Raw genomic sequence first — 19,002 nt, 5'->3', positions numbered from 1 at the left:
TGATAAATAATAAAGTGTAGATTTTAGAATATATCTGAGTTTATATAATTTTTTGTCTTTACCATTCACTACACCGATCTCTCCTGATATCCACATGTGAAATATCTTTTCTCAGCCACGAAGAAGATAAACAATTGGTTACGTCCATATATTAAAAAAAAAAAGGTTTTCTAATGCTTCTCTTATTTATATAGAAATATATTATATACCTATTTATATAATCTTATTATTAAAGATAGGACAAGAATTATTATCTGTAGAACGTAAATGTGCTAGGTTATATGTCGGACCATGTCAACGTATTCACCTATAGTTTGAATTTTAAAAAAATATCATCGTTTCGTGTACCTGTATATTGTGTAAGATGTAGTTATTACAGTAAATGCCAATAAATAATATAACACTATATTGCAATGATATACTAAAAATAATATAATTTCGTATACCTACTATGTTTACACTCATAAATTTGACCACAAAAATATTATTGTCGTAAATGGTAAACAACTGAAAATATCTCATTAAATATATGAGTACGATGTGTTTTATCAGCCTTCATAAGAACAAATGTGAAATTTCTAAGTATTGTCATCTTTATTTTATTTTATCATTAGATTATCAATGTAATTATCCAAAATATAACCAATATTGCCCATATATTTAACTAACAGTCAGAGTTCTTTCTCCCTTCGTCTAGCATACTTATACACTATAATCGATGAGTTTTCTTCAAAAGGAATGAAATCCAGGCAAACGTACCAACAATGGTTATTTATGAATTTATAGTAGTTTTTAATATTTATAGTATTACATAATTGATGTATACATTATTAGTACCTATCGATTAAGTGTATCATTTACAATTTTCAGAATTTTTGACACGAAAAACAATTACTATAAGTAAGTATTTAATTAGTTCAAAATATTTTATATCATTACTTATATAATTTTCAATCTATATTGTAGTATAATTTATTAAATATATGGTAAAAAATAGTAAATTATGAATCATCTATACCATTTGGAGTGACTAAAATATGATATTTGGAATTTATTATACAAATTGTTGACTGTGTTTTGGAGATTTAAAAATAATTTTTGATCGTGATTTTTTCTAATATCATCATTCATCACAAGGTAATTCCAACATTTACAAACTATCTAAATCACTCAGTTTTTTTTCGTTATTTTTTATATATGTTTATTAGATTTAATTACGAAGTATTACTGATTAAATTATAAAATTATTTACGAACTTTAAAATTGTATCAAATTAATTGTAGGAGAAAAAAATTTTTTAATTGTTATTATGTATATGAACACTGGTAGAACAAATAAAGTAAAATTCTCTTCATGGTATTTCTTTTTATTTACTGTTGGACAACTTTATTATACTGTCATAAATTGCGCTTATTCTAATTAATCCTTGAATCAAGTAAAATAAATTCTACGTAATCATTTATAAATAATACAATAGACGCAAAAAAAAAAAAATTATAATACAATACTATAATATTATAATTATAAGGATTTAAATGATTTAATATTAATTGTTATATATTAGAATAATATCTTAAAAAATAATATTACATTTATTTTTATTTTGCACTATATATTTAATAAAAAAAACTAAAAGTTTCGATACAGGGCCCTTTTTAATAATATTAAAATAGTTATAAAATATTCATATAATAAACATAACAAATCAATGAGCACTAAAAAAAATTGTTTTTTTTTTTATGTTACAGATAAAATAGAAGATGTTAATATGAAATTAACTACTCAACAAAAAAGTAAGTTTATAAATAATTTTACAAAAAATAAATTTAAGTGGTGGAAGCATGAGCAACTGTAAAAACGTAACAAGTTAAATGGTTATCGTCTTTCAGGTAAGCACTTAAAAGCTTGACTGGATCATAACAGTTAGTTGATTAGCTAACTGAAAAAGTGGGCACTTGTATCCTACACCAGCTAGATTTTTTGCTATATTCTACATTTAGAACAGAAGAAAAAATTCAGAATTACCAAAACATATTATTCACAACTATTTCAATTTTATGACTTAAATTTATGTTATGTTAAAATTGGTAAATTGGTTCAGTATTTTCTTAGAAATACAACTTTTACTTTGAATTGAGATTGAGTTGGTGAAAGTTGTTCACATTTCAACGTATTGTTGCCATTTGGTAACGATGTGATCGATTTAAATGTTTTTTTTACATGTCTCGCATGTTAATGCAGGTTTTTTGAAGATATAAGAAAGGAGCGAGTTAGATGCCTGTGGCCTATTCTGATTTGGAGTTGTTTTTCTGTTTACTGACAGCAGATAAGGCTCTTGTAAGCAATAATACTTCTCTGTTGCTATCGATTATTGATGTATACAAATTCTACAAAAATATAATACATTCAGTTATTTAGGATACACTCAAATAAAATACAATTTTATTTCTATGATTTTATTCCATTGATTTACTATTTTATTATTTTATTAAAATGTATGAAATATATATAAAATATACAAATTAATTATCATTTGGTTATAGGTTCTGCCGCATCACATTACAAAATAAAAATTAATAAAATAAATAATAATATAACTTATATATCTTAAATTATATAAGAATAGTGCGGTAGTCTATTCCCGACCCGAAGTCGCACACACCCGCTTGCCTGTGTTCTCGTTCTATTGGACATTGTTTATCTAAGGAGGCAGGCACGTATACAGGATGGTTTGGGGTTCGACCCCCCCCCCCCGAAATAATTTCGATTCATGAGGAAAAAATTGTTTTATTATGTTGCGGCACAATTTGTATTGCTAAATTTTGTAAACACCCCTCCCCCACCTCCTAATTTTTTTTTGTGTAGGTGCCTGTAAGGAGGGGTTAGTCGGCCGATTTCAACATAATAAGATCTGAATCATATCGTCGAAAGACTGAATAGTACGTTAGAAAGCAGTCTGTAGTCGGACATTCTAAATAAATAATAAATCCTGAACGTCGCTCCGGGAGATGTTTCTTTTGCCGACAAACGCCTTCACTGCCATACGGAGTGGATCCCAATATTACAATCTTGTGTGTTCAAGAGTGTTCCACGGGCATTACAATACCAGTGTTTACTAGTTGCGGTCAACCAACTAAAAGGTTCTCTACTAACTGCAGTCACTCACCACTGTTTGCGCTTTTATAACCTAATAAAATGTGGGATAAAATCACAAAAATTAATAAATATTTCTTAAATATACATTATTTTTATATTTCAAAAACAACAGTGATCGACTTCAGTTGAAGTTTAGTATTATAATTATCATACCGTCTTTTAGGGTAACAAATTACGGTGACGTTGATAATCATTTAAGATAACTAAACAGTATATTAAAGTCATATAGTATAAACTTGATTATTTCGACTTGATTCGACATCTAGTTGCTTAAAATTCAATTAAAAAAAGTCGTAAGTACAATACATTTACAAAAATCGAGTGTTATATACTCTTTCGGTTAAGACCAAAAGGCATATATATGTTGTAAAAGAGTTCGTTCACTTACGGATTGTATTCAAAACACCACACAAAATCTGTTCGACTTTAAGAAAATATTTTATTAATTATTTTATTATAAGAATATTTTAACAACACAGTATTATTCGAATCGGTTACTTATTCACGACTAACTGTTGCTTATTCTACGTTCTCGTCTTGGCGACGCAGTCGCAAAAAAAAATTACACATATTGCTTACACTACTATATTATTGTATAACATGCTTACTCATCTAAAATGAGTGCAAGGGTTCCTAACACGAGTAATAGAGTAAAATTCAGTAATTAACAATTCCTACAATTAAAAGCAATATGATGTGCATTGTAGTTACTACATTTACCGTTATAGGACCAAAATATTAAATATTTTTACTATATTTCATGTTATATAATATGTGTTACATAACAATCAAACCGCATATTATAGGTTAGTTTTTTGAGTGTGTGTGTATATTATATAGGTAGATCTATATTAGTGTGTGATCCTTTTGGCTGTTAAAATACAAAAAGGTTAATTCGTTTAAATTGTTTTCTTTTATTAATTATTCAAATAAAATATTAAAATAAAATTTTCTTTTAGTAACACTACAACGTCTACAACTTTATTATTATCATTTACCGCGCAGCTGCCGTAACTTTTTGTTATCTATCTAATGATAACTTGTCATTATAATATTGTGTTAGTAGTATTTATTTTTAAGTTAATAGTATTATTTAGGTAATCAACTATAAATTATTTTTAGTTTGTATAGTAGAAAAATGAATCCCCCTCTCATGGTCACAACTCAAATACGCCCTTGTTATGTTATGTCATGACTTAGGTAATTTTTTTTTAAATAATACTGAACTTTTAATTTGGACAATATTAATTTACTGATATCCACTATACAGTTTCTGTGAACAATTTTGAGACCAAACTGCCTGAAGTATTGCTTAATAAAATTAATATAATTAAGAAGTATCTTTTTTATTTGTGTAAATTGATTACTGTTGTAGTTACTGCATTGTCTACTAACAGTGCTTTATAATATTGATAATACTGCATTTTATACATTGTAACACTATATGATATAATTAAGTAATGCTAAAGAGAAACGCAGTAACTGTAATGTTATGTAAAATTGTCAAAAATAATTTATTAATCACAAAACTAATAGCATTTTTGAAATTCCAGCACACATTTCCATCTATTTCAGTCGAAAAGTGTACTTACAATTTTCAATTAATTAAAAAAATTAAAAAAACCACAAAAGTTCAATTTCCCGAAAATTTAATTTTTGTAGTTACTGCTTTTCCCAGTAGCAGGACAGTATAGCTGTGAGGTTAAAAATGTTCTAATTCCATCAATGCACTGGTTTTCGTTTGTGATCTTTGTCATAACTTTAGGCATGCAGGCATTGCAAACGTTAATCAGGTAGTCATTAAGAACTTCCCCTAAGGTGGACTGTTTCAAAGACGGTGACCTCTCATCCAACTTACATGAAATCCATCTAAGATGATCAAAGTGTCTCACGGATTCGTCATCGCTTAGTACTCGCGTGTTGAATATGAGGTTAAATGTGATGTAGTTGTTATCGCTACCAAAGTAGACGTCAATGATTTCACAGTCTATAATAGCGTAGGCCCAGAGTCAGAGAATATCATATCAATGACTTAGATCGACGCTTCTTTTTAAAAGGTAGCAAGTCATCCAATGTTAGTCATAAGTAGTAAAATCGTTTTATTTTGAGCCACCTCACATTTTTAGCATATTGTCACTGGGTTTATAGTTTTCCTTCTGGTGTGGAATCTCCTAGTGTGAACCAAATTAGTGAGCCTCCCTCCATGACAAGGTGGGTTTCGTTTTTAGAGGGTTATACTAATTCTCTAAAAATAATCAAAAGTGATGTCCTCTACACCGGAGCTTTTATAATATTAGCTAATTTAAGATAATCAAATTAATTGAATATGAAATACAGTAATTATTGTTTTCAGAAAAAATACTAGAAAAAAAAGAGCTAGAATTCTTAAAATATTTAGCTGAGCTAGCAAAAACAAGTGAGTAATTTAGAATGAAAATTTAAATATTGAAGAACTAATTTGGCAATACTTTCTTAAGCCTCCAACGAATTTAAAACGCCTTGTAATAAAATAAAATCTAAAAAATAATTTTAAACTTTTTTTTTTTATATTGTTAATGGTGTGTATTGTATGGGTGACTTCTCAGATGAAAGCTTTCTGTAAATATGTATTTATTATTATCATAACGTATTTAATAATTAAATAGATCTATTTTTTCATTCCTTTACCGCATATACTTACTGTGCTACGTGGGTATAGATTTTGTATTGAAAAAAAAAATGATTATTAAGAGAAATATTTTCCGTGTAGAACACTACAAATAAAATCAATGACAAAAAAAAACAAGATAACGAACAACAATTATATGTCTATATTAACGATGATACGAGCGAAACCACGACAATATAAACTCACCAAATCGAGAAATTAACTTAACTCCCTATAGGAATGTACGATGAACTTAATTAAATGCTTTGAGAAAATCTGCGTATACAAAAGTTATGCCAGTGTATGGGTTTTAAAATTATTAAGTACAAAACTAAAAAAAAAAAGTGTTTGTTGAACGGCTAAATCGAAAACTATGCTATTCTTTAATTAACATTGAATAATAGATAAATGGAATGAAAGATTAATGAATTCATAAATGTATCTATATATAAATTAATATTGAAAATCATTGATGGTTAACAACATTATAACTAACAATCAAATCTATCAATAATTAGTCAAGTTTCAGTTAAAACTATAAATTTAAAATTAAATATATCTACATTATATTTAAGAATTAAAATTTAATTCTCAAATTGGACTCGCTGTGCAAACTATTATTTCGAATATATGTTTTATATATCATTTCCCTTTAAATTCGTGTGGTATCAATATTAAATTCTGTTATTGATTAAAACATGACAACATTAAGTTAAACATTGTCATTAATGATAAAGTCAACCTATATACATATATAAATTCGTAAGCTCCGCATTTCGAGTTATGTTTGTTTATCCAAAATCTTTATCGTTTTATATTTGGTATGATAAGCCCCACCAACCACCACCATTAATGGACGACTCAGCACAAATAGATATCTCGGATTTATTAAGCCCATCCCTCTTAAAATAGATATGCTCCGTGGGGATAAATTCAATTACAAAATGGATAAACAAAGTTAATATTTTTTTTAGGTCAATATTTCTCTCTTAGAGATGAAACCCAAGAATTGTACAAAAGTAAATATCACCATACATGTATATTGAATGATTTTATTTATTTGTAAACACTTATAATACATAGAAAAATGTTTACTTGTTTAAACATTTTTTTACATTCAATTTTAATGCATAACAATATTTTTGAAAGAAACAATTAATGATTTATGAAAATGTTATTTTGTTAATTTTTATACCCAGCTTTTACTAGTAAGTATTTTGATTTATTGATTTAAAATAAGTTTAAATTAACTTAACGTACGATGAACTTATAATTGAAATATAACCATTGTTACCAAGATATTATTGACTATATATTGCAATAAAAAATGTTAAAGTTAACGTTATAATCTTAGCCATTGGCATATGTTTCAATTAAAAATGTCTCGAAGAAATTTTACTTGAATAATTATTCTTTGAATTGCAAACGAAAATGTTTTCTCGATTATATTTTATTATCTTTATAAAATTGAATTAAAATCCATTAATCCGATGAAACAGTTTCGCAAATTTTTTTTAGGTGCTTAAAAAATATTATTAAGAATGCAATTCTTAATGACGATTCATATTCCAAATTAGCAAATTTGAACGAATTCGAAAACCTTTTAAATCAAAACGAAGCGATTAATAAGCGGTATTAAAAAGTGGTTTTCGAACAGTGAGTTCGTTTTTCTTCTATTTTCGCATGATGAAGTAACGTAAATTAAATATGTTTCAATTGCATAAACTCATCTCTCAAATCAAAAATCGTTGACGGAAACATAACTAAACTACAGTTCAGGGCCAAGTCTAAACCAGTCTTAACCGTAACAGCTATGTCTAACCTGAGCTAGCTATCTAGTGAAGTTATGGCCAGTTTTAAAATTAAGTTATTTCGGTTATTTTTTCTTGCTTATTATTTATTTATTCTAAATAGTATTTAGATTGAATGTGATTAATATATAATATACAGGATAATGATTTTTTAAATAGCAAACGCTATAAATCGTTCCATCAAATCATTAAATATAACAACAACAATATGTATAATATAAGACTTTATTATGGTAATTTTAACAAATGCAAAAAAATAGTAATTTACTTTATAGTACCATACTAATCTATTAGTTAAAAATAAATATTATACGTTACATATTAATAATTAATTAATATCAAAATTAATATAAAATATGTTTAAATGATAAATTGGAATCTTATTATTAATAAATGAAATGTTTTAACTTTAGATATTGAATTAATAAATGATCTAAAAGATCCAGATTTACAATATAGCGAATGTAAAAGTAAGAAATTATAATACCTAAATATTCTATGAAACACAAAGAGCTCAAATTATATATTCACACAATTTCGTTTTAAAGTATATAATTTTCGAATATTGAAGTTATTATTTATTGAAGAAATTGAATAGTAAATTTTAAACAATATCTTACAATACTTCTAAAAACCCGTTACTAATATTTTCTTCATAAAATGAATCATTTATTTAATTCAAAAATATTTTGCTACTTCATTATTGATTTAGGTATATAAAAAAATATCAACCAGTTTGGTACAATAAATGTATAATTTGCTTTAAAATTGTATTACTATAAATTATGTATAAAATACAGATTTAATTTCTCAAAAATTGATACATTAAATATTAAAATGTAATATATTAAAAAACCGTTAACATTTATGTGTATAATAATAATATTGTTTATACGTTAATTGTATTTTTAATTCCTAAATTTTATCTAAATAAGGCTATTAATGTTATAATCAATTAAAAATAAATATTTGTTTAGTTATTTTTCGTATAAATATTATTTTTAATTTGTATTGACTGATATAAAATATTGGAATATATTATTTCACTAGACATATATACAACCCAATTTAATTTCATTATGCCTATTATTTGTTTCATCTATACTTACTCCAAATACTACATGTCTCTTAACTGTTTGAAGGTAAACCCTACAATATGAATATTATCTTTGCCTATTACCTTCCTAATTTCATCTAAAATATAGAACCGTAATAAATTATATTCAACGAAAGTGCAAAAAACGTATTAAATGTACATCTGTTAATCTATTAGTTATATTTTTTTATCATAAAACACACATTCACTACATTTTTATGAATATACAAATTTTAGGCTTTATCTTTTATCCTATGGAATTCAAAGTAACAAAACTGAGTAAGTTTTTTTTAAGCATAAATATTTAACTCTGATTTAAATGACATTTAATTTATTTTAAATTTACCATTAATTCAATCTTAATATAACATAATCATATTTATTTACAATTATATATATTAGCTAATAAAGACCTGCATTTTTATATGATCATACTATACAATTCTAGGCCGGGCTAGGACAACAAATGGTTTCCGGGCCGGGCCGAGCTAACTTAAAAAATTTCCAAGCTGGACCGGGCTGAAAATTATCGACCCGTGCAAACCTCTATAATAGCTAATAAAGCCCATTCAGTGTACTACACTTGTGACCCCTTAAAATATTATGACTATTTTTTTTTTTTTATAGAATTTTTTTCTTTTTTCTCTACCAATTATACAAATTATAAGTACAAAAATTCAATTAAAACTATTCAAGACGTCCCAGAAACCAAATTAGCGAAACGAATTTTAATAGTTGTTGTTTACCGGTAGATAATTACTTAAAAACTAGGTTTCTAAATAAAATTTTAACAACAACAAAAATGCACATGGAATAAATGTAATAACATGTTTCAATAATCATCTACTTATTATGCGTAATAATAATTATAATTAGAAATCTATATAATAGAGAATCTAAATAAAATTTAAAATTTAAAACATTGAATAAAAGATATACTCGTCTAAATAATGTGAACAACATCAGATCCATCACAACAACACGAAATTAATTATATATAACGGCTAAGTCCATTTATCCTAGATCGATATTATATATGGTTAATTTCGTGTTGCTGTGATAGATTTTATGTCGATTTAGGACAAATGGACGTAGCCGTTTGGACGTGGGGAAAATTGGACGTCAAAAAAAATAAATATATAAATCAGTAAATACAATTAATAAGCTATTTATATTTATTATTATACGTCAAAAATGATTATAAAATATTTAAAAGTACAAATTATTCATTATATAAAATATTAAAATTAAAAATATATTTTAAATAAATTTTTATCATAATAAGTACGCCAACAATTAAAATATTTAAAAAATAATATCAAAAAAAGTTATTTATACTAATTATATTTATTATAGTACGTAAAAATGTATATAGGTAAATCGTATAAAAAAAATTATTTAAAATATTTAAAAAGTTGTTGAATGTCAAACATAGTTATTTATATATTAATTACATTATATAATTTTAATGTAAAGAAATATTTAGAGCAATTCCGCATAAAAATAATATTTTAGGTTTAGTCTCATAGCTTTGAGCAATTTTTAAAATACGCGTCAATAAATTTCTTTAGTTTTTTGGAGGGGACTCTTGCCTACTTCAAATTGTTTGTAAAATACGTCTCGCCCAGCTTGTAATTTTCGTAAACAGTCGATGAAAGACCACAAACTAGGATGCTGAACTCCCATTTAGACATTTAGTCGTCTATTAGCTGCTTCAGCATGGTTGTTAGTCCTTTCTTGACCATTCAATATTCGTTGGTGTAAATTCCAAATGTGTAGTGGGAATAATGCTGTCCGACGACTTCTTCCGTTTCTATTAACCCTTCCAACATCATTGTCCTCAAACCAGTCAAATGAAGGTTGTAAGCATTCTGGTAAGTCATCTCCTAATTGTCGTATAGCGGTATTTAGATTGTCGATTGGAACAAGTGAAAGAGCTACAATCATTTTTATGAATATTGAAAAATCATCATCATTTTTATATCTTGAAGCATTTCGTTTATTTTTTTATGAAAGTTTATTGTTAGATGATACAAACAACCGTGAATTTCAGCGTCAGGGTATTTATTTATTTATTTTTTTTTTTTGTGGTATTAATTACTGAAATAATTCAAAATCACGTGACACATGGTTTTAATAAATTTAACATATCAAATAATTTATCATCTGTTTTTTCTTGTTTATTCGGTAACAGTGCATAAATTAATAGATGGACGCCATTTAGTGCTTCCGCAAGAATAACGTAGACTTGTGCAAAACTTGTTGGTGCTACTTTAAATGTCCCATAGCAATACCAAACTTTTAAAAAATGTAGTGTTTCTAAACTTCTAGGTCTTCCAAAAATTAAAATCCTATTTTCATTATGCCCGCTATGGTCTAATAAATAATTTTCCTATATACTTTCAGACGGTGTGTAAACCTTGTATGTATCTGGTATCTCTAGTGTTATCAAATCATGCGGTGCATTTGGTGCTGCATGTATTCATTTCGTTTTCTTTGTACTATTTGATAATATTTGATATGATACAATACCATTAGTTATGAACATATAATATCAATGGTTTTATAATTTATAAATACCTATAAATAAAGCACAACTATTAATGTTTAGTTTTTTTGAATCTTTCTTAATGTATTTTGATGATGATCTATTGTAATATTATTTATTTTCTTTATATCTTATTTTTTACGTCCAATTGTCCCCACGTCCAAACGGCTACATCCATTTGTCCCTATTCGATATAATATATATAGAGAGAGAGAAAGAGAGAAAAAATGTATTTATTGTATTATACTATTTTAAAAATATTTATAATATTATATTCATAAAAACAAATACACTGTATGTACCACCGATATATCTGTATATATATATATATCCATAAATAATAACTATACCAATTTGTATTTTCTTTTATATCTATGATTAACTCTGTCCTAATGAATTTACTTATCAATACTCAAAGAATCTTATATAAGACAGCAACATTTATGTTCCACGGGAAAATTAACCTATATTCGAAATTCAATAACATCATTAGGGCCTTAGTAGGCTGTAAGGCTTTAGCGAGATAGAAATAAATTATTGGGCCAAATATTTTTACAAAATGTTTTTAATATTTTTCATCAGTCTACCGTTGTGCTGTAGCGCCCACACTATTATTTAGTATTAAATCTTTCACGTTAAATACAAGAAAAAATATAATTTTTATCCTACGATATTTGTTTTTATATTTATATTTATATAATTTATATATTTTCCTTTATAATGATTATGATAGTAAATCCATTTCATTGTAAAAATTGAGCTACACTTAGATTACCTATCTACTTACTGATTTCTTAAATAATATTCCAATTTAAACTATAATTTAAATCCAGTCAGGTAAAAGAATGTATAATTATTAAAGCATCGGTTATGATTTATAAATTACACAAATACACAATTATCATTTATCACCTTATTTGCTGATATTCAATTGTTTACCATAGCCATATTATTTTTAAAATCTTGACGTAAATATATTTTTAAATGATAAATAAATAGGATTTTTCAATTCACACAGGTTACATGAGTAAGCACATTTTATTTTATTTAATAGTGGTTCAGGATGCCAACAACGTTTAATTGACTTAAGAACTATTTAAAATATAGAAAAATATGAAGTTATTTATTCTTTAAAAAATAAAAATGTTATCAATTTTTATTATTAGTTTACCCAAGTTCATCGGAAAATGACTTAAACGCATTTAAAACGAAAAGAAACTTGTTCAGTAAGTTTGAATAGTATAATTATTTTATTACCCATTTGGAAAAATATAGATATAATTTTAGTCCAAAGAATGGTGTGAACAGTAAAATCAGTACCTATTTAAATTTATATACACAGATATCATAATTATCTATACATAATAGTATATCATTTTAGGAGAGAAATGATAACACGATTATATGTGAAAATATGTATCATATAATAGGAGAAACTCCTATTACTTGAAAATGCTGGCACTTGTATAACAATATAACTTATATATTTTTATATTCTAATTTTAATTACAGTTAAATACTTAAGTAAGCAAAATTTTAATTACCATAACTACTATAACCATTATCATAAATTAAATTTTAAGCACTTATGTTTTTTTCATAAATTGAGAACAAAATATTATGCGTAAGATAAAATGTATACATTAAAATTAATTGTACAAATTCGTTATTAACAAATTCAATTTGCACCTCCACCGTAATTTTGGGGGCAATTTTTAATTTCCATTAATGAGGATTGTCATTATGCCAATAACCTAACACCTTAATACGCTAAAGTTAATAGTTAAGTAACAACCACAACAAAAACCTCGAATGGAAGTGGAGCTTCGGAATTGTAAGAAAAGCGGCACGCAATTTTAATATAAAAACATTTATAAACACACGTGGATGTCACAGGGAGGCTATGTAAAAAATCAAATAGACTATCACTAATGATTGATTTAAGAAGAAAACGATATGTACTTGACGTGAAGAGCAGTAGAGAAGTTAGTAAAATTTCTGATCACTTCTTGTACAAGTTAAGATATGTGTTAGAATATCAGTTAATTGAAGAATTAAGAAAAACATCACCAAGAAATTTGATATTGAAAAATTAAAGAAGCAAACAGAAAAAATTGCGTACCTGTATAGAAGCACTGTATAAACTAAACAAAGGAGTGGGAGAAATCATAAAAATATAAACTCAATGTGAGAAAAACTAGATTAATCTATGAAAAAGACAGTCAGTGATTAATTGTGTTGAACTCGGTGATATTGGATTTGATCAAAACTCCTAGTGAAAGAACAGAAGGCAATTAAAAATTTAACAGCGAGAACTAAAAAAGGAACTCGGATCGAAGATGACAATAGGAAATGACCGTATAAGGGACTGCTAGTCTGCTACACCAGCATTTGTTTTCTCTGTTTATCTCCCACGTAATATAGGAACAAAGATACTCCGTATTTCCACGATTACAACTATCTGGTTCAGTTTAGGGCAAAAGCACCTATTATATATTTTATATAGAAGAGTATTTCCTGTGCATTGACCGGATAGATTTTTAATATTTACATTTTTCATAAAAATAAGCATGTTTTAATTTAAAATAATTTTTTATTATTTTTAACTATTAATAACTTATTCAAAAATGTAAGTATTAAAAATCTATCCAGTCAATGCACAGGAAATACTCTTCTTTATAAAATATATAATAGGTGCTTTTTCCCTAAACTGAACCAGAGAGTCTTGATCGTGGAAATAGTAATATATAGAGTACCATTGTTCCTATATTATTATTTGAATATTTTCTATATTATATGAATTAATAGCAATTATCAATATATTAATATATTATTTATATATATAAAATAATAGGCTAACATACCGTCTCCACTTAGATCTAATCATTTACAATGATTATTAGCTAAATCATTAAATTCAAATTTAACACATTCATTACAGTCGCTGACTGAATGAAAAATTACATTCGATTACTTATGCAGAGCAGTTACCTACTTTCACTTTTTTTTAAGAAAAGTAAAATATATAATATCTAAAAAGTTTGTTTTATAGCAATTAAAAAATATTAAAATTACATTGGTACAATGTTTTTTTTAATAACGTTTAAGGTATGGAAGTTCCTCATATTTTTATTTTTTACAAAATCCTAAAAATAATCTCAAAAACTGCAATTTATTATAATCGTAATACTATTGATTATAAATACTATTTATAATAAATAGTAATACTAAATAATAAACGCTTTTATAGACAACAAATTTCGTTTTTGGAAGTCGAAAAAATTCATTTTATACTTTCTAAAAATAAACCCCAGGACCGGTACTGCTCTAGTAGGCAACCATGATTTTATTATATAAATTATATAGCCCTTAAGTGACACAACACGATTAAATCTCAATAAATTATATTAAATATTGTATACAATATGTAAAATGTATTTTAAACCCTTACAGAAATCTTTAGTGAGTAATTGTATTATATTCTTAGTAATGATACATTGATACACTAACAATGATTATGGTGTTCTATAAAATTATAACAATAATCAATGTTAAAGACTTTAAAAGAAAAATACAGCTAATAAAAATTATTAATATTTTACATTACATTACTATGTTTGGTTTTAACCAAACATAGTTATATTATTATTATAATAATAATTTTCAAACTACAATAGCTTTTGTCTAGTAAACTATTATTGATCTCCTACAATCTACGTAACTATTTTGGAATTTGGTAAAATTCACTATTTAAATCGAGAGTAGAAAATGGTTAATGGGCTTATGTAATTTATCATCACTGTGTCTTAGAGTATCGTTGATTTTCTTATGAATTTAAATCAATCTAAAACAACTTTGCTCGTTTTTTTTAACTAAAAATTCCGGAGTTGGACAATTAAATAAAGTAGGATCTCTCAATCAAATTAATGTATTGAATTCTTAATTCTTACAATTGTATTGGTCGCGAGTTAAAGATTGACAAACTTTTAAATTTTTAATTAAATACGGTATTTGCAATTAGCCCAGTTCAACGACAGCCACCGTATCATGAACACACATTAACCTAAATAAAAATTCGTTCGTCGAAATATTTTTTGTCAAATTAATTACTTTCTAGGAAATTGCTACAACTGTAATTTTAATAATATGTACGATAATTGATTAATAGTACATTTACTAAGTATAAAAAATACTTTGAAAGATGACTATTTTGCATTATCATTGAAGGCTTATATTTCATATTTTATTATAAATTTATTTATTGTTTTTTTAATTTTTCTTATAGGCAAATCTGATAACAATGAAATAGGTATAAATCCCATATATCAAATAAAAGAAAGTAATATTATATATACTCAATATAAATGTACAGTATAAACAGTCTTATAAAGTACTTGAGTAGAAGTATTCAAATACGTATTCTAAATACATTTGAAAAAAGTACTTAAATACAGTATTTGAATACTTTCTTGAAAGTATCTGTACATGAATCTGATAATACTGAGTTGGTGAACTAGAGCTGGTTTTATGTAATAGCTTATTCATATTTATTTTATAAATTATATGCAGTCGACTAGTGACGATAATGCGTGATTTAATTTATCGCTACGTGCTCTGGTTTTTCATCAATATTATATCAATATACTATGACGTATATAGCTAACACATTCCAGAATATGACGAGGTAAAACTAAGTCCAATAACACTACATACACTTATGGGTAGGTCTAGTAAGTCCTATGGGATCATCAATACATGTCAAAAGGTAATGATCTCCATTCTCAAAGATTAAAGTCATTGTGTATATTCCATATATAAATAATACGACTAGATAGGCGTGATCAACTACGCAGAAGTTTTCATCGAGTGCATACTCCATCAGGGCCATATTTTATATATTTACCATTAGGCAGGATAGGCAATTGCCTATGGCCTCCATTATTAGAAGGCCTCGGATTTTAATGAACCTTATTTTGATTTTATTTTACATGGTAACTTAGGTTTACTATCAATAGAAAGCGATTTTACATCTTCTTTTAATTTTGATGACATAATAAATGAATTTATTTTAAAAAAAGCAAGAAATGTAGTATTAAAAAATAGCTTATTTCTATAAAAAATGTAAAAATGTATTGTTTTTACAGTTAATTATATATAAAAATAAAGTTTAATCTTGTTTTCCATATAATATATATATATATATATATATATATATACTTATATTAATTAATAAATAATCAGTAAAATGAAATCCGTGACCTGTAGAGATAAAAAATGTATAACATTATAATTATGTTTGTGAACATTTATAAGTAAATTGTAATTATTAATTTGTTTTATACAACACATTTGTGGAGAGGGGGGACCTATGTACGCTACTGTTGACAAGGGACTACATTTTTTATTTTGGCTAAGGCCAAAATTCCTGAATCAGGCCCTTTACTCCATACATACAAGATTGAGCCATCGGACCGCGGATCATACGTAGGCGTTCCGAGGACGCGCGATTAATGAGAACACGATGGTGCATATCTCTTGACCAGCAGGGATATGAGAAGTAAGATGGAAAAAACTGATTATTTAAGAGACCCCTGGTTAGGACTAACAGACGTGATTTATGAGAGTTAGCACGAGCACCTTAACGCAAGTCTATGTCAGAATCTCGTCATTGGACTTAGTTTATTAATACTTTTAAAACGCCAATTTGTTAATTATTATTATTTATTATGACCATTATGCAAATTTCAAATTTGTATAAATAATATATAAATTATTATAGTTTAGATTCATTCTATAAATAATACAATTTTTTTCCGGTAGATAACAATGGCATATACGACAAATATGAAAAAGAAAATAATAAAAGTATTACACATCATTATTTATTATGTTGCATATAATATATTCATGTAAATGTAAAATATAAACATAGATATAATTAAATAATAAAAAGTTAATACAATTCATATTCAATGCACTTGAAATTATAAACATTAACATTATTTTAACAATGAATTTTTCAGTTTTAATTATATGTCTACTGTTTTTATTGTTATTAATTTAGAAAATACAAACATTTACGTGATATAATGTTTTACATTAAATTTACAATTTGTGTCTATGGTATTTTGAACTTTTAAGTGCCTATATTAATGTAGAATGTAGAATATAATAAAATAAATAATTATGTTTCAGTGACCAAAAAATATTTTGATAAATTGAAAACATGTAAGTGATTTCATGTATTATTTACTGTTAATGTAATACATACTTTAAGTACTCCTCTGACTTATTCTAAGTAACTTAAGCATACCATTTTTAAGTTTTAACTATGTAAAATGTATATTAAAATCACTTATAAATTTAATATTAATCACTTAATATAAAGATTATAGAAATATCTTCTTCGAAAAATTAGTAAATGTTCAATACATCACTTTACCTTAATTTTCCCATATCAACCTACGAACATCAACATTTTTAATTAAAATATAATGCATCTGTAATTATTGCACCAAAGTAAACTACTGTTAGTTATTATTAACATGCAAATTAATGAAAAGCGCATTTTTATTTAACCCGAGATATATTTGTCATTCACAATTACTGACCTAAATCTAATAATAAATACGTATATTATTGTCTACGACAATGCCGTAACTGGGGGGAGGGTCCAGGGGTCCGGACCCCCCTCCCCCGAAATTTTTAAAAGTAGAAATATTATAGTGATGAATATAGTTTATTGACTATACATTTTCAACGTTTATATATAAAAAAATTTTGGACCCTTCCCCCAGAAATTTTTTTTCAGTTATGGCCTTGGTCTACGACAATCACTAATAATACATATAAGATTTAGTAATTTAGTTATTAATTTAAATAAATTAACTCAATTTAATCTTTATATGTTAATAAGATTCTATATGTCTACTAATTTCTTACTTTTTAAAAACGAATCATGTTTTCAAATTATGTATTATTATCTATTATCAGGTCGGGCTATTAAAGGAGAAAAGTATAAAACATACATACTAAGGCTAAAAATTATTGGTAAAATAAAATATAAATTATATAACTACGTTAGAAGCGTATTACATTTATGTTAATTAGATACACATAATAGAATCAATTCTATTCATTAATTATCAAAACATTTTTTTGACAATTTTATCAAATACTGCAGATCTTTAATTTATATTTACATTTTATAAAGCACAATATAATTTTAATAAATCAAGAATAATTAACAACCAATTAGATCTAAAAAAATAGTTTTGAAACCATTCGAAATCTTAATAATATTTAAATTATAACAGAAATGTAACTATTTTTTTCTCTATTTATAAGATTATAGTGATTATAACTTATATTAGGTACTTATGTGTATGAAAATTAATGATTTTTTAATGTGGTTAGGTGTTTACGTTAATTTAACAATATTAAAATTTGTTTAAAAATCAACAATGTCCAAATTTTTTAATATTTAATTATTCAATATTAAGATATCTAAGTATCTAAATAATTCTAATTTTCAGGATGTACACCATTACCCGATTCGTTGTGGAAAAATGAACTAACTCTTGTATAATAATAAATATAATATATAAGATTTTTGAATATAAGGTTAGGATGTTTATGATTTTGCATATTTTTTAGGGTGTCAAATAGCTTCCATTTTTATATACAAATGTGTTTGATGATATCTATATTCAAAATATCAAAATTTTATTTTGCATATAATTGC

At 25.6% G+C, this 19,002-nt stretch overlaps 1 protein-coding gene across 1 annotated transcript; it reads left to right on the top strand.

Moving 5' to 3' along the window:
- The first annotated feature begins 891 nt into the window (after positions 1–891).
- LOC113557735 lies at positions 892–18,961 on the top strand. Its single transcript, XM_026963291.2, has 17 exons — positions 892–900; positions 1,749–1,793; positions 5,510–5,572; positions 6,778–6,822; positions 7,003–7,011; positions 8,028–8,084; positions 8,948–8,989; positions 12,277–12,285; positions 12,425–12,484; positions 12,771–12,782; positions 14,712–14,720; positions 15,544–15,567; positions 17,079–17,123; positions 17,454–17,486; positions 18,252–18,308; positions 18,794–18,840; positions 18,915–18,961. The coding sequence occupies exons 2-17, from the start codon at positions 1,769–1,771 to the stop codon at positions 18,924–18,926; spliced, it is 549 nt and encodes a 182-aa protein (XP_026819092.2). The 5' UTR covers positions 892–900; positions 1,749–1,768; the 3' UTR covers positions 18,927–18,961.
- The last annotated feature ends 41 nt before the right edge of the window (positions 18,962–19,002 follow it).

Source organism: Rhopalosiphum maidis, chromosome 1 (assembly GCF_003676215.2).
Source record: "Rhopalosiphum maidis isolate BTI-1 chromosome 1, ASM367621v3, whole genome shotgun sequence".
Lineage (NCBI taxonomy): Eukaryota > Metazoa > Arthropoda > Insecta > Hemiptera > Aphididae > Rhopalosiphum > Rhopalosiphum maidis.
The sequence above is the reverse complement of the archived record's forward strand: the minus strand, read 5'-3'. Positions and strand labels throughout refer to the sequence as shown.

Bases quoted from the DNA above. Each gene is read 5' to 3' on its own strand.
- LOC113557735 (XM_026963291.2), top strand. From the start codon at position 1,769: ATGAAATTAACTACTCAACAAAAAA. The intron at 1,794-5,509 runs GTAAGTTTATAA...TATTGTTTTCAG, and splicing joins ATTAACTACTCAACAAAAAA to AAAAAATACTAGAAAAAAAA. The intron at 18,309-18,793 runs GTAAAATAAAAT...TCTAATTTTCAG, and splicing joins ACTAAGGCTAAAAATTATTG to GATGTACACCATTACCCGAT.